Here is a 25,408-nt window from a genome sequence, read left to right on the forward strand (position 1 = left end):
ACACCTGGGTAATTTTTTTTATTTTTATTTTTTGGCAGAGACAGTGTCTTGGTATGTTGCCCAGGCTGGTCTCGAACTCCTGGCCTCAAGTGATCCTCCCACCTCAGCCTCCCAGAGTGCTGAGATTACAGGCATGAGCTACTGTACCCGACCACTTTGGTGCTATTTTGTCCCAAGTCATGTCTCTTCAAGTCTCTCTGCAATGCAACTTCCCTGGGAAGACTTCAAGGCTTAATGACCTGGCTCAGATCCTGTTCACTTCACCTTCGCTTTCACTTCACCTCCACCATCAGACTGGGAGCTTTCACCACCAGGGTCCCCCACGGGCATCTCAAGTCCCTTCCCCTCCGGCTAAGTGGCCTCCAGCCCCCGGCCCTGGCCCAGCCCCGGGCCGGCTGCCTCACTCACCTCTTGAGCTTGAAGCGGATGCGGTGGCTGTGTTCCAGGATGGCCATGAGGGCCTTGGGGTCGTACTCGGCCGGCCTTCGGAAGGCCAGGCCCTCGGGCAGCCCCTGCACGGCCAGCAGCCCTGGCTCCCTGAGCAGCCTCTCGTAGGGCAGTGGCACCACACTGGCCCTTCCCAGGGCCTCGCCTGTAGGTGAGAGTCCAGGAGAGGGGCCTGGTATGAGAGGGCAGCTAGGCTGGGGCCGGGGCTGCTGTGCCCCAGAGTGGGGGCGGTGTTGAATGGCTCCCCTTGGTGCGGGGTTCCCATGGACCCCTCCTAACTGCAGACTTTGTGCAGAATAACCGCCTGCAGGCTGGGGGTGGGTGCTGTGGACAAGGCCCCATTGTCTGCATCTGGGGGGCTGGGGCTCCCCCACCAAGCAGGTTCCCTGCTGCCCTCCCCGGCCAAGCCCCTCTCCACTCTGGGCACCTGGCTGGAGGGGAAACCGGGGACTACAAGGGCCCAAAGGACAGAGCAGAGGCAGACAATCCGGTGGGAGAAAAGAGGGAGAAGAGACAGAGAAGTGGGGACTTGCATGAGCCAGGCTGCAAGGAAAAAGCTGTAAGGGCCGGGCATAGTGGCTCAACGCTTGTCATCCCAGCATTTTGGGAGGCTGAGGCGGGAGGATCACTTGAGGCCAGGAGTTCGAGACCAGCCTGGCCAACATGATGAAACCCCGTCTCTATTAAAAATACAAAAATTAGCCGGGTGTGGTGGTGCATATGCCTGTAATCCCAGCTACTTGGGAGGCTGAGGCAGGAGAATCGCTTGAACCCAGGAGGTGGGTTGCAGTGAGCCGCTGCACTCCAGCCTGGGTGACAGAACGAGAATCCATCTCAAAAAAAAAAAAAAAAAAAATGGTGTAGGGAGGAAGGGAGAGACACCGAGAGTGGGGAGAGAAAGTAAGAAGAAGAGGAAGTGGAGAGGGAGCAAAAATAGGGGATTGAGAAAAAGACGGGAGAGGCTGGGTGTGGTGGCTTACGCCTGTGATCCCAGCACTTTGGGAGGCCAAGGCGGGTGGATCACTTGAGGTCAGGAGTTCGAGACCAGCCTGGCCAACATGGTGAAACCCCGTCTCTACTAAAAATATAAAAATTAGCCAGGTGTGGTGGCACGTGCCTGCAATCCCAGCTACTCAGGAGGCTGAGGCAGGAGAATTGCTTGAACCCAGGAGGCGGAGGTTGTACTGAGCCGAGATCGCGCCATTGCACTCCAGCCCGGGCAACAGAGCGAAACTTCATCTCAAAACAACAACAACAACAACAGAAAAAGACAGCAGAGAGGAGGAAGAGACAGACTGAGAAGACGCAGGAACAAAGATGGGGGCTCGGGGGCACAGAGGAAGGGAGGCAGGCTGGGGACTGAGGACTGGGCACTGGGATATCTGTTGTCACCTCCACGCTACAGCCCCCACCCTGAGCCGGAAAGAGGTCCATCCTCTCATAGCCTCCTTGAATTCTGCCCAAAGTGGACAAGGGGGGCCAGGGCAAGGCGGGCAGGGGCGTGGGGGGCTCTGTGCATGGGCCCTGCAGCTGGCAAGAGTGTCAACAGGGGCACAGCCAACCATGCATGGCAAGTCTCCCATCCCAGGGTGGCCAGTGTGACCACCCAGGGCCTCTGGGTACCCCTCCTTCTGACATAAGAACAGCCGAAGTTCCCTTGCAGACCTTTGCTCCATAAAACCAAAGGCTACAGTAGGAGAAGGGATAAAGCCAAATCACCAAATCAGAAATGAATGAGGTGGGACCCTGAGCACCAAAGGGACCTGCCCAATGTTTCCCAGGGTGTGTGAAGACCACCACTGGGGCCCTGAGGCCCTCTGCAACCTGACGATTCCCAGGGAGGCCAAGTCTCCTCTCCCTGCAGGAAAGACATGGCTGAGCAATCAGCCTTCACTTAGTCATTCAACAAACATTCTCCGAGCACCTGCTGTTGCTGGGCTCTGCACTGTAGGCTGGAGACAGCTAGAAAGGGCAGATACAGCCCCTGACCCTGGAGAGCTCCTGGGCTGGTGAGGGAACAGGGCACTATGGGTGCCAAGAGAGGGGCCTAAACCCACTGTGAGGGGGCTTCCAGGAGCAGAGTCTCAGTGCCACGCAGGTGTCCGCCAGACAGAGGAGGGGAAAGGCAATCTCAAAAGATCCAACAGCGCAAAGGCCAGGGCATGTGAAATGCACCAGCGAGTGCTGGAGAACAGGAAGTGGTTCCGTAGGGAGGTCAGTAGGGCCCTGTCACCTAGTGGTAGAAGAAGGTATGGAGGGGATGAGGATGGATGTGTGGGCCCCTGTGCCATGCTCAGGGAGATGGGGAGCCCCCGAAGGCTGTGGAGAGAAGAGCTTCATTCATGGTCAGACTTGTGCTTTGAGAAGATGCCCTTGGTTGCAGGGCAGGTGTAGGGGGCTGGTCTGGAAGCAGGGAGACCGTGGCAAGCCCGGGGCTATTTCTAGGCAAGAGGTGGCAGTGACTTGAGCCAGGCAGGGACAGGAGGGGTGGAGGTTTGGGCAGGGACAGGAGGGGCGGAGGTTTGGGCAGCGACAGGAGGGGCGGAGGTTTGGAAAACGGCTGGAGCAGAACATCTGTGTCTGGGAATGCAGAGATGAGGAAGGGCTGGGGTAGCCAGTACCCCCATGCCTTGGGGTCCGGCTTTGCCCAGAGCCCGTAGTGGGACAGGAGGGGGCCCCCTCTGCTGGGTGGGGACCCAGGCTCCCACCCTCCCTGGGGCCCCCAAATGGAATGAGGAAGGATCTTACTATAAAGAACATCAAACACCTCCTCTACCATCTTCCGCAGAAGGTACACATCTGAGCCATGTTCCAGGGAGGACCGAGGGAGGCTACGGCCTCCGCCCTCGCCCCGCTGCACCTTCTTGGGGTGCTCTGCCTCCGGATCCTTCCACGGGGGCCCTCCTGTGGGACACAGAGCACGCGTCTCACTACCCGGCCTTCGAGCTGGGATGTCTCTGCCTTGTGCTGAGCCGCGGAGACTGGCATACAATGTGATACACAAGTGAATGAATGAATGAAGAATTAATGAGTGACCAAGCCCTATCCCAACCACCCCACTGAGGGCCAGGGCTGCTCATCTCAGAGTTCCCAGTGCCTGGCCCAGGGCTGGGCCTCGTCTCTGGTCACCTCTAATTTGCTGTGTGACCTTGGGTAAGTCCCTTCTCTCTCTGAGCCTCAGTCTGTGAATGTTCACGGGAGGCCAGCTATTCCAGCTCAGAACTGAGGTTCGATGAATGCTCCATCTGTGTATTTTTTTTTTTTTTTTTTTTTGAGACAGAGTCTTGCTCTGTTGCCCAGGCTGGAGTATAGTGGCATAATCTCGGCTCACTATAACCTCCACCGCCAGGGTTCAAGTGATTCTCCTGCCTCAGCCTCCCGAGTAGCTGGGATTATAAGCGCCTGCCACCATGCCCAGCTAATTTTTGTATTTTTAGTAGAGATGGGGTCTCCCCATGTTGGCCAGGCTGGTCTCTAACTCCTGACCTCAGGTGATCCACCCGCCTTGGCCCCCGAAAGTGCTGGAATTACAGGTGTGAGCTACCGTGCCCGGCCCCATCCATGCCTTTCTGTGCTCTGACACGAACACTCTCCTGACCAATCTATGCCCCCGTTTTCTGCTCTGCCGGAGGGAGAGAAAACAGGCACCCCCCAACCCCTGCTCCAAGGAGGCCGTGGGTTGCAAACAGCAGGTTCATGCCAGGCTGGGCCAGGGTGGGGACTGGAGAGTGTTGGTGGATCCTTGGGGAATGTTCTAGAAGCTGCATTGGAAAGGAGATGAGAGGAGGGGCCTGCGGCCCCCTCCCAGCTTGGAGCTTGTTCTCCTCTGGGATCTGCGGAGCTTGAAATAAACCAGCCGAGTTCCTGGTGCTATAAATAGCAGCTCTGAGTGGCTCTAGAAGGCAGGTGCACCGCCTCAGGCTCTGGGCGGCTGGGGTGCCACACGACCTGCTGCTGTCCACTCTACCCGGCCCAGTCCCCCATCCTGGCCCTGGAGAAGGTCTAGGCTCTGAGGGCTGAGTGGGGTGGGGGGCTGGCTGGGGATGCGGCTGCACCCCAATAATGCTAGGCCCAGCGCTGGGGGATGCCCTTCCCTGAAACAGCTGATCTTAGGGGTGTGATGTGAATACTAATAGTAGTAACAACAGCTGGTGTCTACTGAGTGTGAACCAAGTGCCAGACACTGCCCTAAGTGCTTGCAAGGTACAAATTTGTTTAACCCTCAGACCCACCCGTTCTCCCGTTTCACAGATGAGCGGGTTGAGGCACAGCAGTTGTGGACCCAGGCGGCCTGTTCTTTTAACCTCATGCTATACCATGGTTCTTTTGAGATGGGGACTCACTGTCACCCAGGCTAGAGTGCAGTGGTGCCATCGTAGCTCACTGCAGCCTTGAACTCCCAGGCTCAAGTGATCCTCGTAGCTCAGCCTCTCGAGCAGCTGGGACTACAGGTGTGCACCATCAAGCCTGGTTAATTTTTAAATTTTTTGTAGAGACAGGGGACTTGCTATGTTGCCCAGCCTGGTCTCCAACTCCTAAGCTCAAGTGATCCTCCCATTTCAGCCTCCCGAAGTGCTAGGACTACAGACATGGGCCACTGCACCTGGCCTAAGATGTTAATCGCGACTATAGCCATGACAGTGCCTGCCCCCTCAGGTTGATGTCAGGGTAGGTGAGTTAGCATCAGAAAAGATGCTATGCACAGCAGGCATTCAATAAATCTTATTGGAACATGGCCAGGCATGGCGGCTCACATCTGTAATCCCAGCACTTTGGGAGGCTGAGGTGGGCAGGTCACCTGAGGTCAGGAGTTCGAGACCAGCCTGGCCAACATGGTGAAACCCCATCTCTACTAAAAATACAAAATTAGTCGGGCGTGGTGGTGGGTGCCCGTAATCCCAGCTACTCGGGAAGCTGAGGCAGAATCACTTGAACCTGGGAGGCGGAGGTTGCAGTGAGCCAAAATTGTGCCACTACACTCCAGCCTGGATGACAGGGCGAGACTCTGTCTCATTGAAAAAAAAAAAAAAAAAAATTGTGTTGGAATAAGTGCATTTGGTCCTTGTGCTCAGAAATACATAGTTAAGGGGAAGAACTGAGCAACAACCTTGGCCTTGGTGTCCCCATCTGGAAAAGGCAGATGGAAGCGGCTGGCTCTGGCCTACCCTGGGGTTCACCCAGCCAGTCTCCATCAACTCAGGGGCTGCTGAATGATTCCAACAAAAACCGTGGCTGCCTCAATAACACCACATCGGGAATCTCAGACAACCTAGCTTGTTAGGTTCACCCCCCACACACCACCACCCTGGCTAGACAGGGTTGGGGACCCAGAGATGGGCTGGAGTGCCTGCCCTCGGGAAATGGCGGGCCCGGCCCTCCGGAGCCCTGGGATACTCACGGCAGAACCTGAGGAAGTCTGACTGTAGCTCCTTCCGGGCATTCAGGAACATTCTCCCCTTCTCCGTGCCTACCACAAAGGCGCTCTCATCGTGCACAGCGACACAGGCCACCTCGGCGTTCAGTTTGGACAGCGCTGAGCACTGTGGGAAGGGCAGGATGTGTGAGCGGAAGGGCTCCCCACACTCCGAACACCTCTAGTACCCACTTCGGGGGTGGGATGTGAGCTCCCAGCTGCCTGAGACCCCAGCAGCAGCTCCAGGGACAGAGGGCCCCTCTGCTGTTCTTGGTCTCAGATTCTGTAGTGGGACTGAATGAATGGCCCTGCAGGGATTGGCAATGGGGGGCTGGAGGAGGACAAGTGTCCTCTGCTCCTCCCTCCAAGGTCCTCCTCCTTGGGGTAAGCCCACCTTAGACCCAGCCCCAGGGACAATGCCGTGCTGGGTTTTCTTGGCCCCTCTCAAGTCCTGGATGAGGAGGAGGTGGGAAGAACTGCAGGAGAGGCGGGGATTGGACAGACTGGGGCTGCAATCCCACCTCGGCCGCTTCTGCTGTGGGACTTGAGCAAGTCACGTCCCTCCTCTGGGCTCCAGTTTCCACATCTGTTTTGTTTTGTTTTTTGAGACACAGTCTCACTCTGTCGCCCAGGCTGGAGTGCAGTGGCACAATCTTGGTTCACTGTAACCTCTGCCTCCCAGGTTCAAGTGATTCTCCTGTCTCAGCCTCCTGGGTAGCTGGGACTACAGGCGCCCGCCACCACGCCTTGCTTTTTGTATTATAAGTAGAGATGGGGTTTCACCATGTTGGCCAGGCTGGTCTCAAACTCCTGACCTCAGGTGATCCGCCCGTCTCAGCCTCCCAAAGTGCCGGGATTACAGGCGTGAGCCACTCTGCGTGGCCAGTTTTCCACGTCTGTAGAATTGGGGACAAGCAGCCCAGTTCCACAGTGTTGCTGGGCTTGGGTATGGGAGTCAATGGTTGGAGGAAAAAGATCTCTAAACTGGGACACCCTATATGGGTATACAGGCAGCTGGCTATCCTCATGGCCCCAGAGTCGAGGTCTGCAGCCCCATAGCCCAGAGGCCTTAATGTAGGGGGTGTCCCTGCAACCAAGACCACCAGCATCGCAGGTCTCTGACCTATCCCACCAGGAAAACCCTGACTGTGAAGCCTGTGGCCTGCAGTTGTGCCTAATAAATGCTAGTTTTCATCTGAGTCAGGTAGTGCTGGCAGCTATAAAGTCTGGCTTCCAATTGCAGTTCTGTGCCGTGTGGCCTGGGACAGGTAACCTCTCTGGGCCATAATCTTGCCTATTGTGCCAGCCCCAGCCTGGAGTCGCTCTGGTTAGGAAGGTGCGGGCGGCGTGGGGCCAGGAGGCCTGTCCTCCAGGGTCCCTACTGGAAAATTAAAACACAGGGCATTCATTTTCTTCTAACATGAAAACAAAAGCTTGCTGTTCCCTTTCTGCGCAGGAACACTGTAGACTATTAACAAAAAATAAAACAAATAAATCCAGCTGTTTCTCATCCATCACAGCTGAAAGAGCTGCTTCATCCCACAGTCACCGTTCAGCTGAAGACGCCGAGACCATGGCAGAAAACTCACCCACCTAAAGGCACCCAGAGCGGGTGGGGAAGAGGATCTGAGATTGGGGGCGGGTGACGAAGGCACATCCCTTCAGCCCACCCTCCCTACAGGCCACCAAAAGACCCTCGCATTTGGAGGAGGCTGGACTTAGGTCACTGCTAAGCAAATGTCATTGTCACCCATGAGGGTCCCTTAAGAAACCCTTAAAAGGGCCAGGGACGGGGGAGCCTGTCTTGTTCACACTGCTAGGATAACTATAGGGTCATGTGCTCCTCCAAGGAGGCTCTGAAACACTCACTAGACCACTGCTACCTAGTAGAACTTTTTTTTTTTGAGACAAAGTCTTGCTCTGTCACCTAGGCTGGAGTGCAGTGGCACGACCTCGGCTCACTGTAACCTCCGCCTCCCAGGCTCAGGCGATTCTCCTGCCTCGGCCTCCCGAATAGCTAAGACCACAGGTGTGCATCACCATGCCTGGCTAATTTTTGTATTTTCAGTAGAGATGGAGTTTTACCATGTTGGCCAGGCTGGTCTCAAACTCCTGGCCTCAAGTGATCTGCCCCACTCAGCCTCTCAGGGTGCTGGGATTATATGCGTGAGCCATTGCGCCTGGCCAACCCAGTGTAACTTTCTATGACAATGAAAACATTGTACCTCTGCACTGTCCAATCCGTAGACACCAGCCACTTCTGACTACTGAGCACGTAAAATGAGGCTGGTGCAACTGAACAACTGAGTTGTTTATTTCGTTTTAACCAATTCAAATTTAAATGAATCAGGCGCGGTGGCTCACACCTGTAATCCCAGCACTTTGGGAGGCTGAGGCAAGTGGATCACCTGAGGTCAGGAGTTTGAGACCAGCCTGGCCAACATGGTGAAACCCTGTCTCTACTAAAAATACAAAAAAAATTAGCCAGGCGTGGTGGCACACGCCTGTAATCCCACCTACTCGGGAGGCTGAGGCAGGAGAATCACTTGAGCCCAGGAGGCAGAGGTTGCAGTGAGCCAAGATCGCACCATGGCACTCCAGCCTGGGCGACAAAGCAAAACCCTGTCTCCAAAAAAAAAAAAAAAAATTGCAAATAGCCACATGTCGCTAGTGGCCATGGCATTGCCCATCACTGCCCACATCAGCCACACCTCCATCACTGCCAAGCTCACAGTGCTTCGGGACACAGGGCTGAGCTCCTGGGGACCCTCCTCATGAAGGTCACTCTGCATAGGGGAGGGGTCGTCATGGAGAGTGTGGCACCCAGCTCCTTTTCCAGGGGTGTCTCCCACCGCTGCCCCAAACACCACTTAAGCAAACCTTGAGCCACCTACAGCAGGAACAGCTTGAAGGAGGTCCTTTATTTTTCGGGGAGACTTTGTACCCAGAAGTTCACTTTAAAAACTGGTCTTGCTGGGCCAGGCGCAGTGGCTCACGCCTGTAATCCCAGCACTTTGAGAGGCTGAGGTGGGTGGAATATGAGGTCAAGAGATCGTGACCATCCTGGCCAACATGGTGAAACCCAGTCTCTACTAAAAGTACAAAAATTATATGGCCACGTGTGGTGGTGGGGGCCTGTAGTCCCCGCTACTGGGGAGGCCCAGGCAGGAGAATTGCTCGAACCTGGGAGGCGGAGGTTGCAATGAGTCAAGATCATGCCACTGCACTCCAGCCTGGCGACAGAGCAAAACTCTGTCTCAAAAAAACAAACAAACAAAAAACTGGTCATGCTGTGTGACTTCAGGCAAGGTACTACTCTCTCTGTGCTTCATCATCCTAAAATGCAGGGGCACAGCAGCTAACTGATGTTAGACAGATTTTTAATTTTATTTTTATTAAAAAAATTTTTTTAATTGAGAGAGTCTCGCTCTGTTGCCCAGGCTGGAGTGCAGTGGCGCGATCTCAGCTCGCTGCAACCTCTGCTTCCCAGGTTCAAGCAATTCTCCTGCCTCACCCTCCTGAGTAGGCACGATTACAGGAATGTGCCACCATGCCAGTCTAATTTTTTTATTTTTATTTTTTATTTTTTGAGACGGAGTCCCCCTCTGTTGCCCAGGTGGGAGTGCAGTGGTGCTACCTCTGCTCACTGCAAACTCCACTTCCAGGGTTCAAGTGATTCTCCTGCCTCAGCCTCCCGAGTAGCTGGGATTACAGGCATGTGCCACCATGCCCGGCTAATTTTTGTATTTTTAGTAGAGATGGGATTTTGCCATGTTGGCCAGGCTGGTCTCAAACTCCTGACCCCAAGTTACCCACCCGCCTCGGCCCCTAAAAGTGCTGGGATTACAGGCGTGAGCCACCGTGCTGGGCCAGATTTTTTTTTTTAACACTTCCATCACAGAACCTCCCCCCAGGAAAAGGCTAGAGGAAAATGGTATTATGATGTCCTCATTTGGGATAAATTGCTATAGGTCTAGGTATGTAGGCAATAGCGCCAGGGGAGTGACGTATTATACAAAGCCTGGTTTCTCTCTTCCCGCCCGAGATGCAGTTAGAGCTCTTGCTTTAACGTTGGGGATTACATCTTTCTAGTGAATGGCTCCTCACACCTTATCCCCCAGGTCACCTGCTAGGAGATAGGCACGTGGTTCATCCCAGGGACAAAGTGGGAATGGCAAGAGGGGTGAAGGGACAAGGGGACGAGGGCCGGGAGCCAGTGTTTATTCCAGGGCTAGATTTTTTTTTTTTTTTTTTTAGACAGAGTCTTACCCTGTCACCCAGGCTGGAATGCAATGGCACGACCTCGGCTCACTGCAACCTCCACCTCCCAGGTTCAAGCAATTCTCCTGCCTCAGCCTCCCAAGTAGCTGGGATTACAGGCGCATGCCACCACGTCCAGCTAATTTTTTGTATCTTTAGTAGAGATGGGGTTTCACCATGTTGACCAGGCTGGTCTGGAACCACTGACCTCGTGATCCGCCCACCTCAGCCTCCCAAAGTGCTAGGATTACAGGCGTGAGCCACTGCGCCCGGCCCAAGGGCTAGATTTTTATGTACTGGATCTCATGGAAGTCTCACACCCTTGACGCAGGCATCGTGGCCCTAGCTGCAGTCAGATAAACTGAGGCTCAGGTCAGTGAAAGCTCCTTCGAGTGGCTGAGGTAGGACTTGAGCTACAAGGCAGGTGGGGACGCTCACCCTGTCCCCTCCTCCTGGGCGGGTGGGGACACTCACCATGGAGTCTAAGGCAGACACGAGGCTGGTGATGATCTCGTCTTTGCGGGTGAAGGCGGAGTTCCAGCGGTCAGGTCCGCAGCCGTTGGTGGGGACGTCACAGCGCTTGCCCAGCAAGGCCATGGTCGCCTGTGGGGAGGGAGGAGGCAGTGGTGGTGGGAACAAGGTAGAGGGCTTGGCTAATGTGGTGGCCACCCACCCCAATCCACCTGACCCCTGGACTCCCAGGGCCACCTCTGTATCCAGGGCCGACCTTCCCTGGGCCCAAGGGCTTTATGTGTGATGGGATTAGAGCCTGGACAGGCCTGGGCACAGGTGGCAGGATAATTCACACCCTGTGGCACACCCTCCTAAGTCTGCACACCCAAGCTGAGCCCAGCACCAGGACCAGTCTGTTGGGCAGGCCCCAAATGCCACCTCTCCCAACGTGTGCCGTTCTGGCAACAGCCCTCCCTCGCTCACACACCCTCCATAGCTCCCTACTGCCCACATTAGCTCTCAGCTCCTCAGCCTGGTATTCTAGTTACCTGGTCTTCTGTCCTTCACTCCAGTTCCCCCTCACACTCCATGCTCCAGGCCCTCTAAGCTGTGCCACTCCCAGATGTACTGATGTTCATGCTTCCCTAGTCTGTGTGGGTTCAGTTCCCCCTGCCTCAAGCACCCTTCCTGGGCCTGCCGTCATCTGCTGGTTGTCCTTGAAGCTTTTTTTAATTTTAAATTTATTTCGAGACAGAGTCTCGCTCTGTTGCCCAGGCTGGAGTGCAGTGGCACAATCTTGGCTCACTGTAACCTCCCCTTCCTGGGTTTGAGTGATTCTCCTGCCTCAGCCTCCCTGGTAGCTGGGATTACAGGCGCCACCACACATCTGGGTTATTTTTGTATTTTTAGTAGAGATGGGGTTTCACCATGTTGGCCAGGCTGGTCTTGAACTCCTGGCCTCAGGTGATCTGCCCACCTCAGCCTCCCAAAGTGTTGGAAGTACAGGCATGAGCCACCTCACCCAGCCTCATCGAAGCTTTTAATTGTCCAACCTGCTTGCCCACCTCCTGTACCCCCAACCTGAAGCCCAGCTGGGTCAGGAGCCGGTGATGTCCTCCCCTCCCTTCCACATGCCTCTGAGCTCTGCCGTCACATTTCTGCATCAAGCCACGTGCTCCCGAGGCCAATGCCACCCCCGCCGAGGCCTTCCAGCCTGTTTCCCTCCTAGCCAGAAGACTTGGCATCGGGGTTATAGAAAGATACAGCAGGGCCGAGGCTGCTTTGTCTCAGGTCGGGGGCTCCCCAGGGCAGGACTATGTCCTGTTGCAATGGGGTTCCTGGGGGACAGAGCTACATCCTCCCCCTCAAGTCCAGGGCCCCCAACTGTGGGTCCCCATGGCATGGCACAGGCTTCCTGGGTATGACAGTGCCCAGCTGGGCACCCATGAGATACAAAGATCAGCCTCCCTCAGCTCCTGGTTCTATCCTGCCCCTCTCCTTCTCGACCCAGGGGGCACCCACAGGCTGCCCCAGTGCCAGGGCCTGCCCTCAAGACAGCTGTCCCTGCACCAATCCAAGCAGAGAAGGCAGAGACCAGAGGCAGGGGCCTCTTGGTTCCCCTCTCTGGGCTCAGTCCCAGTGCTCTCTGTGTGGCCCCTGCTGGGTGTTGACGGCAGAGAGCAGGGCTGCAGGTCCCAAGGGAGCCTGAAAACCTGCCCTCTGTCTCCTACCTGCAGACAAGGAGTTTCTGCACCCAATGGGGTAGGGAAGGCCCAGGCAGGAGGACTGGGGGGCTGGCGCCACAAAGGGCACCAGGCTTGGGGTGTCTTCTGCCGCCACGGGGGCCCCTGCCGACTGTAAGCTCTTTGAGGGCAGAAACCAGGTCTGCCTGCCACTGTTGCACCCCAGTACCCCGATCAGTGCCCAGTGTGCATGAGGCCCAAGGCGTGTGGTCCCAGCCACAGACAGGCCTTCCAGCAGGTCATGATATACGATCACTGGCCAATGACACAGAACAGGAGATGTGAGAGTGCATCATACTTCACAAGGCCAGAGGTGTCCAACCTCAGGGACGGAAACGTCCCAAGGAACGAGAGACGCATCAGAGCTCGGCTCTGGCCTCCGTTCTGGCTCTCCTCTGCTTTTTGGCTGTGGATAAATATTGATTTAAACAACTGGCCGGCGGGCGTTTGGCCAAAATGTATGTTGAGTTTGCTGCTAAATGTTTATAAAAGACATTTCTTCTTCTGGGTTGCAATTTTATAGAAGTTTGAAATCTGCTGTATTAAGGGATGCGGAGGGGGTGACAGGCCATGGATGGGACACAGGTCATGGATGACACCCGCTGATGAACCACGAGGTGGCCAGTGGCCACGGCTGGGGATGTTCCGTGGCAGGAAGCCCGCTGGAGGGTCTTGCATGTGACCGGACTTTATAAAAGATCCAGCTGAGAGGTCTGCCTGCCTGGGGGCTGGAAGGTGTCCCCCTCCCCCCAGCCACCCCCTGCCAGCCCGTCCCTTGAACCATTCCCAGAAAGGCCTTAGGTCTGCCAGCCTCCCAGCTGCTGAGGCCCAAATCGAATCAGGGCAAAGCAGGAGGCACCAGACAGCCATCTAGCCCTGGACCCCGGCTGCCCCAGACAGCGGCCGGCTCCTTCCGGTAAAGGCTCTAATCCATTTAGGAAGGAACCAGGGACTCCAGGAGGGACAGACAGAGAGAGGGAAAGGGGGCTGGGCTGTAGGCCATCCCCAGCTCCTTGTCTAAGTCATCCGGGCTTGTAGGACCCTCTGTCCTGAGCCACAGCCCAGATGGGTGCACTTGGGGAGCACGGAGAGAGACAGCCACTCCCTGCAAAGGGCCTCACATGGACGGAGAGGCAGGTTCCACGTGCCTGGAGCAAGAATGCAGTGGGGGAAGCGGGGGAAGATGAGACCCAGGCCCACGTCTGCTAGGACCACCTCAGGTGAGTCCTGAAACCCCGAGATTTTTCATTTGTAAAGTGGGAATGGTTCTAAACAGAAAATGAAGGCAGAGGCCGGGTGCGGTGGTTCACGCTTATAGTCCCGGCACTTTGGGAGGCGGAGGCGGGAGGACTGCTTGAGACAAGGAGCTCGAGGCTGTAGTGAGCTATGATGGCAACACTGCACTCCAGCCTGGCTGACACAGCAAGACCCTGTCTTTTAAATAAAAAATAAAAATTCTGATAGCAGGGCTGGGCGCAGTGGCTCACGTCTGTAATCCCAGTGCTTTGAGAGGGTGAAGCAGGCAAATCACTCGAGGTCAGGAGTTTGAGACTGGCCTGGACAACATGGTAAAACCCCGTCTCTACTAAAAATACAAAAATTAGCCTGGCGTGGTGGCGGGCACCTGTAATCCCAGCTACTCGGGAGGCTGAGGCAGGAGAATCGCTGGAACCCAGGAGGCAGAGGTTGCAGTGAGCTGAGATGGTGCCACTGCATTCCAGCCTGGGCAACAGAGCAACACTCCATTTAAAAAAAAAAAAAAAAAGGAAAAATTCTGATGGCAGCATTGGCCCACATGAGCTACTGTCCTTCCTCCAGCATCACTCTATTTCAGAGACAAGAAAAGCACTTGCCCCAGGCCTCAGCCAGTGCACAGCGGGGAAGAAGGCTGTCTGTCTCCAACCTTGCTGGTGTCCTTGCTGTCACCATGCGGTAGGAAGACCACGCTTCTCACATTCACAGGGATGCAGGGAACAGACCAGCTGCTCACACGCAGAGCTGACACACAGCCAACTGGGCCCAACTCGACATTCCTGGGTTTAGCACAGAAAGTTCCGTCTCCTGGGAAACCCCTCAGTCCCAGGCCACCTAGGATGGTTGGTCACACTGCAACGCAGGGAGCAATGGGAACAGGAGCCCAGATGCCTCTCTCAGCAGCCCAAAACGCAGACACTCGCAAGGAAGAGAAATGTCCCAAATGTCCATCCTTTGGGTTCAAAAAGTCAACTTCCCTTAATAAGGTGAGAGACACATCTGTTCACTGCAGCAGTATTCACAATAGCAAAGACATGGAATCAACCCCGGTGTCCATCAGCGGTAGAATGGATAAAGAAAATGTGGTACATGCACACCATGGAATATTACGCAGCCATAAAAAAGAACAAAATCATGTCCTTTGCGGCAACATGGAAATAGCTGGACATCATTATCCTATGCAAATTAACATAGAAACAGAAAACCAAATATTGAATGTTCTCACTTATAAGGGGAGCTAAACGTTGGGTACTCATGGACATAAAGATGCGAATGACAGACGCTGAGGCCTCCAAAAGCAGGGAGAGAGGGGAAAACGAGGGGCTGAAAAACTACTTATTGAGTGCTATGCTCACTACCCGGGTGACGAGATCATTTGTATCCCAAATCTCAGCATCATACAATATACCTTTGTAACAAACCTGCACATGTACCCCCAGAATCTAAAATAAAAGTTAAAATTATTCTTATTTTTGAGACAGAGTCTCACTGTCACCCAGATTGGAGTACCGTGGTGTGATCTCGGCTCACTGCGGCCTCTGCCTCCCATGTCCAAGCGATTCTCCTGCCTCAGCCTCCTGAGTAGCTGGGATTACAGGCGCCCACCACCACGCTCGGCTAATGTTTGTATTTTTAGTAGAGACGGGGTTTCCTCATGTTGGCCAGGCTGGTCTCGAACTCCTGACCTCAAGTGATCCACCCACCTCGGCCTCCCAAAGTGCTGGTATTACAGCCCGGCCTAAAAGTTGAAATTATTAAAGTAATAATAATAATGTGAGAGACTGGAAATCCCCAAAACGCAGGGCTGGGATGGGTGGAGGGAAGTCCGCTGGGAAGATCCCAGGTTACAGTCCGAGAATTGTGGAAGAGCTGCTGTCACATCTGTCCCATCACCCAGCTCCTGATTTTGCTCCACCCACCTGTGAAGCAAGGACGGCTGGTAGCTCAGCTGCTGCCAACACCTGCTGTTCAGTGCCCAGGCTTCTGGGTCCCACCTCATCAGAGGTGACTGCTCCCTGGGCAGCGGGGCCCTGGACACTGTATTTTTTTTTTTTTTTTTTTTGAGATGGAGTCTCACTCTATTGCCCAGACCAGAGTGTAGTGGCATGATCTTAGTTCATTGCAACCTCCACCTCCCAGGTTCAAGCGATTCTCCTGACTCAGCCTCCCAAGTAGCTGGGATTACAGGCGTGCACCACCACACCTGGCTAATTTTTGTATTATTAGTAGAGACAGGGTTTCACCATGTTGGTCAGGCTGATCTCGAACGCCTGACCTCAGGTGATCCACCCGCCTCGGCCTCCCAGAGTGCTGGGATTACAGGCGTCAGCCACCGCGCCTGGCCCTGGACACTGTATTTTTAAGTTCACAGGGGACTCTTATACCCAGCCAGGTGCAGGGCATGGGTCATCTCCAGGGATGTTCCCTATTCCAGACTCCAAGAAGCTCAGCTTCCCTGCCTGCCTGCCGCCTGCCCTGTGTCTTGCCAGGGACTCCTTGCCCAGACAGCAGCAGATTTGCCGGCCGCCGAGAGCTGGAGGCCTGCCCGGACCCTGAGCCAAAAATTAGCCAAGCGCTTGTGGCCACGTCTGAATCAGTGCTGCCCTGACTCAAGGCAGGGCTGCCTCCAGGCTGGGGGACTCCCATGGGAGTCTGGCCCAGAGAGCCCACTTTCTAGCTAGCTCTGGGGCCAGGGTGACAGTGAACTAACAGAAACCCAGCTGTGATTTCCAATCCCAAACACCCTGCACCCGGCGCTCAGGGCCAGTTAGGAGGCTAGCAGAGAGTGAGCTAACAGGCGCGAGCCTATTCTGCAGCCCAAAGCCTGGACGTCTGGAAATAGGTGTTACAAGTTGTTCCCACTGGCTGGTTCTGACCGATTTACCCCAGTGAAGTGCAACCTAGTGGGAGGTGGGAAAAGGGCATGTAGACAAAAGAACAAGGCTAAGACAAAGCTCCTGGCTCGGCCCATTTAAATAAACTCCCTTCCTGGCCGAGCATGGTGGCTCACGCCTATAATTCCAGCACTCTGGGAGGCCAAGGGGGGAGGATGGCTTGAGGCCAGAAGTTCGAGACCAGCCTGGGAAACATGGCAAAATCCTGTCTCTACAAAAAATACAGAAATTAGCCGGGTGTATGCCTGTGGCGCCAGCTACTCGGGAGGCTGAGACGGGAGGATTACTTGAGCCAGGAGTTTGAGGCTGCAGTGAGCTATGATTGTGCCACTGTACTGCAGCCTGGGAGACAGAGCAAGACCCTGTCTCAAAACAACAACAAAGGCCAGGCGCGGTAGCTCACACCTGTAATCCCAGCATTTTGGGAGGCTGAGGTGGGTGGATCACTTGAGGTCAAGAGTTCAAGACCAGCTTGGCTAATATGGTGAAACCCCACCTCTACTAAAAATTTAAAAATTAGCCAGGCACTGTGGTAGGTGCCTGTAGTCCCAGCTACTCAGGTGGCTGAGACAGGAGAATTGCTTGAACCCAGGAAGTGGAGGTTGCTGTGAGCAGAGATCACGCCACTGCACTCCAGCATGGGTGACAGAGTGAGATTCCTTTTCAAAAGAAGAAAAAACCAAAACAAACAAACAAACAAACAAACTCCCCTCCCCCACCCACCACCTTAGATGCCCTTCACAGAGGGGACAGCCAAAGAGGCCCAGAGCCAAAAAAGTAAGTGCCAAGGTGGCATGGAACTTGGCATCTGGCCCAGGGGCTCGGCCATGACTCTCGCTGGCATGGGCTCAGTAGAGCTCAAGGACCGCCCCCTCTGGAGGGAACAGACGGAAGGAGTCACAGGGCTGTTTCCTAAATGCTGGGACCAGTTTAATTCTCACAAGCTCTCATTTTACGGAGGAGGAATTCCCACCCGAAGACCCCACCACAAGGATGTGGCAAAGCCGAAACCTGAGCTCAGGTCATACCAACTAAATCCGGGTTCCCATCACCCCACGACGCAGCCTTCAAGCCCCTTCCCCCCTGGAATGATGACACAGCAGGGGCTTGACTCTGCACCGCCCAACCCTGCCCGGCAGTGAACAGGGGAGACCACCCAGCTGGGACCCAGGGAAGAGGCAAAGAGGAGACCCCTCAGCAGGGTTCGTTTTTCCTGCCTGGGCTTGTCCTGCACCCAGGGCCAATGTCGCCCTACAGGGCATCTAGAACCCTCCCCTCCTCTTCTCCCCAAGTGTCCCCAGAGCTTCAGAAAAGTCAGTGCTTAAAGGACGATTCAATGAAATAATTTTCTAAAAAGAGACTAAATACATACATACATAAAGAAGCAGGAGTGTACCAGCCTGGGCAACATAGCAAGACCCCACTTCTACAAAAATAAAAAAAATTAGCCAGGTGTGGTGGTCCACACCTGTGGTCCCAGCTACTCAGGAGGCTGAGGCAGGAGGATCACTTGAGCCCAGGAGTTCGAGGCTACAGAGAACTGTGATCGTGCTGTTGCACTCCAGCCTGGGCGACAGAGCAAGACCCTGCCTCCAAAAATAAAAAATTTTAAAAAGGAAGCATCAATGTGTGTCTGTGTGTCAGAGCATGCAAATGCGATGTGTGTGTGTGTATGAGACAGAAAAGACCACACACGTGATGCAAAGAATGAGGACAGTAAAGAAAGGGACACACACACACATACACGAACAACCTCAGCCAGGGTGACACTGAGAGGCCTGGCCCGCTGGCTGGGGAGGGTCACTTGTCTGCACTGGCTTGGGGTTGAACCAAAAAACAAACATCACAGCTCTCCAACCGGCACACCCATCACCCCACCGAATTTTTTTTCTTTTTTAACAAAACAGATAGGGTCTCACTATGTTTCCCAGGCTGGTCTCAAACTCCTGAGCCCAAGCGATCCACCCACCTTGGCCTCCCAAAATGCTGGGGTTACAGGTGTGAGCCACCACGTTAGGCCCACCAAATTTTCAGAAAAGCACCATGAGGTGGTTCTTCTAATCCATGTTACATCTGGGGAGGCTAAGGCTTGGGAGGGGAAGCGTGCTGCTCAAGGTCATTTGTGACACTTGATGGGTCGCCTGTGAGCCAGTTCAGCCCAAGCCCAAGCCCTTCCCCCATGCACCAGCGTGTCCAGGCCTCTCAACAGCAGGGGCACACCTGGGGGCTCCCTCAGCTGGGGGTCTCTCAGGCTTTTTTCACTCTCCACAAGTGGCACGTTCATTCATTCACTCATTCCTCTGTGTGTGCATTCATTCACCAATTCCTTGGTGTGTAGATTCACTCATTCATTCCTTTGTGTGCATTCACTCATTCACTAATTCCTTGGTGTATACATTCATTCATTCTTTTGTGTGCATTCATTCATTCACTCATTCCTTGGTGTGAACACTCTCATTCATTCCTTGGTGTATGCATTCATTCATCCCTTGGTGTGTGCATTAATTCCTTTGTGTGCATGCATTCATTCATTCATTTCTTGGTGTGTGCATTCATTCATTCCTTGGTGTGTGCATGCATTCCTTTGTGTACATTCATTAATTCCTTTGTGTGCATTCATTCATTTATTCCTTAGTGTATGCACTCATTCATTCATTCCTTGGTGTTTGCATTCATTCCTTTGTGTATATGCATTCATTCATTCCTTGATGTGTGCATTCATTCATTGCTCCCTTCCTTCTTTCTTTCCTTTCTTCCTTCTCTCTCTCCCTCCCCACCCGTTCTCTTCTTCCTTCCTTCCTTCCTTCCTTACCTTCCTCCCTTCCTTCCTTCCTTACCTTCCTCCCTTCCTTCCTTACCTTCCTCCCTTCCTTCCTTCCTTACCTTCCTCCCTTCCTTCCTTGCACACTTTTGAACCCTCAGGGCGATACTCATTCTCTGTGCTTATCGGCTCCCGCCTAGGTCATACTGGGTAAGAACAGTGAGGACACCTCCGCCGGGCCATCGGCTGGGACCTAGTCCAAGGCAGTGAGCTGTAAGTGGGGAGGGGCCACCCTGAAAGAGCTCAGCAGGAGCTGGAGGCCTGGGAGGTCGTGGCAAGGCTGGGGGTGGGAGGAACACAGCCTGGGTGCCTTCCCTGGCTTCCCCTCACCACCCCCACTCATTCACTCAACACCTACCAAGAGGCTGCTCTGTGCCAGGCTCCGCCTGCCCTCCTCCAGCTCACAGGGCCAGTGTGTCCAGAGAGAATTACAGGACCAGGCTGGGTGCGATGGCTCATGCCTGTAATCCCAGCACTTTGGGAGGCAGAGGTGGGAGGATCACTTGAGGTCAGGAGTTTGAGACCAGCCTGGCCAACATGGTGAAACCCCATCTCTACTAAAAATACAAAAAATTAGCTGGGGGTGGTGGTACACGCCTCTAGTCCCAGCTACTAGGGAGGCTGAGGCAGGAGAATTGCTAGAACCTGGGAGCTGGAGGTTGCAATGAGCTGAGATCTTGCCACTGCACTCCAGCCTGGGTGAAAGAGTGAGATTCCATCTTATTTAAAAAAAAAAAATGAATTACAGGACCATGAAAGAAGGACACGCAGAGAAGCTCGCCCAGGCACAGAGCTTGACACTGGGGAAAGGGGTTACCTATGTTTTATTTAAACGTTTTATTTACTTAGTTTTGGGGGAGGAGGGGCCTGACAAACAAGGCTTCCCTGAGTTGATGACTGTTGAGGTGGGTTTTGAAGAGTGAATAGGAGTTCTCTGGGTACAGGAGAGGAAGGATAATATACCGTTGTTTCCACGGACAGAAGCAAAGGGAAGAAGCTTGGCTTAGAGACATACAACCTTTGCTCTATGAGTAAAGAGAAGTTTTGGACAGAATCAACGGAATAAAAAGGCAAACCACAGAATGGGCGAAAATATTTGTAAATAGTATATCGGTAAGGGATTAATATCCGGCATACGCAGACACCTCCTAAAACTCAACAGCTAAGACTGGGCACAGTGGTTCACGCCTGTAATCCCAGCACTTTGGGAGGCCAAGGTGAGAGGATCACTTGAGGCCAGGAGCTCGAGACCAGCCTGGGCAACAGAGCGAGACATCGTCTCCATTAATAATAATAATCCAATTAAAAAATAGGCAAATGACTTGAGTAGACCTTTCCCCTAAGAAGATATACAAATGGCCAGAAAACAGATGAAAAGATGTCCAACATCACTAAAGATTAGCAAAATGCAAATCTAAACTCCACCTCACACCCACCAGGATACCTACTATAAAAAACACAAGAAGGCGGGGTGCGGTGGCTCACGCCTGTAATCCCAGCACTTTGGGAGGCCAAGGCAGGTGGATCATCTAAGGTCAGGAGTTCGAGACCAGCCTGACCAACATGGTGAAACCCCGCCTCTACTAAAATTACAAAAATTAGCCGGGCACGGTGGCACATGCCTGTAATCCCAGCTACTTGGGAGGCTGAAGCAGGAGAATTGCTTGAACCCAGGAGGCAGAGGATGCAGTGAGCTAAGATCATGCCATTGCACTCCAGGCTGGGCAACAAGAGTGAAACTCTGTCTGAAACAAAAACAAAAAAACAAACAAACAAAATAAACAAAACCACACACAGGAAAAAAACAAGAGCTGGTGAGAACGTGGGGAAATTGGAACCCTGTGCGCTGCTGGTAGGGATGCAAAATGGTACAGGCACTGTGGAAAACAGCACGGCGGTTCCTCAAAAAATTAAAAATAGGACTAGCAGCCAGGTCGAGTGGCTCAGGCCCGTAATCCCAGCACTTTGGGAGGCTGAGGCAGGAGGATTGCTTGAGCTCAGGAGTTTGTTGAGACCAGCCTGGCAAGATCCCATCTCTACAGAAAATACAAAAATTAGCTGGGTGTGGTGGTGCACACCTGTAGTCCCAGCTACTTGGGAAGTTGAGGCGGGAGGATGGCTTGAGCCTGCGGAGGTCGGGGCTGCAGTGAGCTGTGACTGTGCAACTGCACTCCACGTTTCCGCTCTTGCAAATAATGCTGCTATTAACATGACTATGCAAATCACTTGGCAAACCTGTTTTCAATGATTTGGGGTATATACCCAGAGGTGGAACTGTTGAATTGTATAGTAGTTCTGTTTTTATATTTTATTTTATTTAGAAAGGGTCTCACTCTGTTGCCCAGGCTGGATTGCAGTGGTGTGATCATAGCTCACTGCAGCCTCAAATTCCTGGGTTCAAGCCATCTTCCCACTTCAGCCTTCCACACAGCTGGGACTACAGGTGTGCACCGCCATGGCTGGCTAATTTTAAATTTTTTTGTAGAGATGGGGTCTTGCTATGTTGCCCAGGCTGGCCTTGAACGCCTGGCCTCAAACAATCCTCCCACCTCAGCCTCCCAACGTGCTGGGATTATAGGCATAAGCCACCATGCCTGGCCTTAATATAATGTTTCAAAATGGGGGGAGGGGGGAAGAGAGGAAGTGTTTGGTTGTTCTCATTGTCCACTGTCGACTAGAGAGGACACTCAGTGACCTTTGCTGGAATAGAGTGGAGAGAGGGAGGGGGCACCTAACAAGCACATCTCTGCCCCAGAGGTAAGTGTGAGCACTAGCAACTCAACACACACATGCATGCACACTCACACGCACACCCACAAGCACACATACATGCACATCCACACGCACGCACACACATGCATGCACACTCACACGCACACCCACAAGCACACATACATGCACATCCACACGCACGCACACACATGCATGCACACCCACACGTGCACACACACCCACACACCCACATGTGCACACACCCCCACACGCACACACCCCCACATACATGCACACCCACACGCACACCCACATGAACACACACGCACACCCACACTCAAATGCATACACACATATGCACACACATTGACACCCACAGGCACACCCACCCACATATATGCACACGCACATACCCACATACATGCACATACACACACGCACACCCACACACGCACGCACATACATGCATACCCACATGCACACACCCACCCCCACACATACATGCACACCCACGTACACACACGCATACCCACTCACATGCATACACACATATGCAGACACCCACACACACATACGCACACATAGCCACTCACATGCATACACACATATGCACACATACTTGTGCACACAATGCACTCACACACATGCACTCACACACATATGCACACATGCACTCACATGCATACACACATATGCACACTCACACACACACACTAGTCCAAGTCCTCCTGGGGCCAGTCCCAGCACAGTCTGAATGCAGTGAAAACCTTCACAGAGAAGGTGGCTGGCCCCAGCTGCAGTCGTGCTGGGACACAGAGATGCGCAGGGCATGACCTCACCCTCGAAAGGCTCACTGTCCCATCAGGAGTCACACCACAGAGCGAGCTGAACCCGTCTTCCCTCCAGAGCCCCACACACCAGCCTGCAGGCCCCCGGGTGGGCCTTGCACTCTCGCTCAGGCCTTTGCACCTGCTGTGCTCTTTTTAATGCCCTTCCCCGCTGCTGGCTCCCTCTTAGCTGTTGTGGGCTCGTCCCGTTGTGCCCCTCGGATGGGCTCCCTCAGCCCCTCCTTCCCTCCTCCTCCAGGATGTGGAGGCGTCAGAGTCCCCATGCACCGGCTCCTGGAGAACAGGGCTGATTGCTTTCATCCTTGTGTGCCCAGGCCTGCTACACATAACAAGTCCTGGAAAAGCCTCCGAAGAGAAGGGCCGTTGATGCAGGTTTGGAAGAATCACGAGACATGAAGAAGGTGAGTGGCGAGGGATGGGGCAGCCCAGACAGAGGGGACAGCTCGGGCAAAGGCACTAAGGCACGAGTGAGCCCGATGGGGTGCGGCGTCCGTGGTGGGGCTGGCAGGCAGTGGAGCAGAACGCCAAAGTGCTCTTGGCACAGACTGCAGTCAGATTCTGGGGCTGTCCAGCGGGAAATGCTCTGAGACTGTCCTAGCCTCAGCCGAGAGCCTGGGCCTGGGCTCTGGAGGGCCCTGTCCCACCCTTCCCAAAGGGGACTCGCCCACCTGGAGCCTGCACCCACTCTCCCACCCCAGACACCTGGGTACTCAGACCTCTGGAATCCAGCTGGCAGATACACCCCCATTCTGGGGCCCCAGGGCCCTCTTCTCTGGTCCATCCTCCTGCAATACATTCTTTGGCCAGATGTGGTGGCTCATGCCTGTAATCCAGCACTTTGAGAGGCTGAGGCAGAAGGACTGCTTGAGGCCAGGAGTTCAAGACCAGACTGGGTAACACAGTGAGACCCCCATCTCTACAAAAAATTTTTAAAATTACCTAGGCATGGTAGTGCATATCTGTAGTCCAAGCTACTGGGGAGGCTGAGGCAAGAGGACCACTTGAGCCCAGGAAGTGGAGGCTACAGTGAGCTGTGATCACACCACTGCGCTCCAGCCTGAGGGACAGACCGACCCTGTCTCTAAAAAATAAATAAGTAAGTTTGTTTTTGTTTTTTTTTTTTAAATAGAAATGGGAGTTTCCCTATATTGCCCAGGCTGGTCTCGAACTCCTGGGCTCAAAGGATCTTCCCACCTCGGCCCCTCAAAGTGAAAAAAATAAATAAATAAGTTCTTAATACTTCTCCCAACAAGTGGTGTCATCTAATTCTCTCCTCTTGAACGTGATTTGAATAAGGACCCACTTTGAACCAACAGAATGTGTGGGCAGCGCCAACACGTGACCTCTGCAGCCAGGTCCCCAAAGGCGCTAGACTTCCCCCAGCCGCTCACTCACTCTCAGACCCTTGCCCCTGGACTCTGAGCCGACACGTGGGAAGCCCGGCTATCCTGAGGCCACCGTGCTGGAGGGGCCAAGGGGCATCAGAGAAGCCCAAGGGGCCCCGGCTGTTCCTCGGCTCAGGCCCCGGGCCAGCGAGTGAAACATCTTCAAAATGACCTCAAACCCTGCTAACTTTTTATTTAGAGACGGGATCTCGCTCTGTTGCCCAGGCTGGAGTGCCGTGGTGCGATCCTAGCTCACTGCAGCCTCCAACTCCTGCCGGCAACCTTTTGACGGCAATTGTAGGAGAGATTGAGTAAGACCCATCTGGCTGAGCTCAGACAACTCTCACACTGTCAAGAGTAAAAGAAGAAATGACTATTGTTTGACACTACTGATGTTGGGCTATTGGTTTATGCAGTCCAAGATAAATAACGGATACACCCTGAGGGCACACCAGGCTGACGCTGCTGTACCCCCCAAGCGGGGGGGCAGCTGTTTGGGAGAGTGGACACGGCTTGAGCTCAGGAGTTCGAGACCAGCCTGGGTAATATGGCAAGACCCCATCTCAACGAAAAATAAAAAAAATCAGCTGGGTGTGGTGGCGCATGCCTGTAGTCCCAGCTGCTCAGGAGGCTGAGATGGGAGGATCCCCTGAGCCCAGGAGGTCAAGGCTGCAGTGAGCCAAGATCACACCACTGCACTCCAGCCTAGATATATGGCTTAGGGAGTCCACATAAATGAGAATAAGGTCCCCTCAGAGGGGACAGAGCCAAGGTGGGTCAGCTGGGATCTTCCACTTGTCTCCTTTACCTGGCCGGCATCTATCACAGGAGAACCTGCCTACTAGAATGGCTGCTGGAGTTTGCCCTTAGAGACCCGAGATAGGCTCAAAAAAATGACCCCCAAAAGACAGCCACGTCCTAATCCCCGGAGCCTGTGTTACCTTATATGGCAAAATCACTTTGCAGACGTGATTAAGGATCTTGAGGTAGGGGATTATTCTGGCTTAGCCGGGTAGGCTCTAAATGCCATCACATGCATCCTTATAAGAAGAGGTCATGGCCGGGTGCGGTGCCTCATACCTGTAAGCCCAGCACTTTGAGAGGCCGAGGTGGGAGGATTGCTTGAGCCCAGGAGTTTGAGACCAGCCTGGGAAACATAGTGAGACCCCATCTCTACAA

General features: G+C 53.9%; 1 protein-coding gene across 17 annotated transcripts in view; it reads right to left on the reverse strand.

Annotated features, from left to right (window-relative positions):
- GTF2IRD1 (GTF2I repeat domain containing 1) overlaps positions 1–25,408 on the reverse strand; it is a 151,954-nt gene that overhangs the window by 86,030 nt on the left and 40,516 nt on the right. For 16 of the 17 annotated variants that reach the window (XM_024250255.3, XM_024250254.3, XM_024250256.3 and 13 more), the window contains exons 2-5: positions 10,595–10,723; positions 5,846–5,987; positions 3,196–3,351; positions 409–592 (exon numbers count right to left, since the gene is read on the reverse strand). In XM_024250255.3, coding sequence (XP_024106023.2) covers positions 409–592; positions 3,196–3,351; positions 5,846–5,987; positions 10,595–10,723 — 611 coding nt within the window. Of the gene's footprint in view, positions 1–408; positions 593–3,195; positions 3,352–5,845; positions 5,988–10,594; positions 10,724–11,121; positions 11,303–25,408 lie in introns of those variants that run through there. The other variant, XM_063725683.1, reaches the window with a different exon arrangement.

Source organism: Pongo abelii, chromosome 6 (assembly GCF_028885655.2).
Source record: "Pongo abelii isolate AG06213 chromosome 6, NHGRI_mPonAbe1-v2.0_pri, whole genome shotgun sequence".
Classification (NCBI taxonomy): domain Eukaryota; kingdom Metazoa; phylum Chordata; class Mammalia; order Primates; family Hominidae; genus Pongo; species Pongo abelii.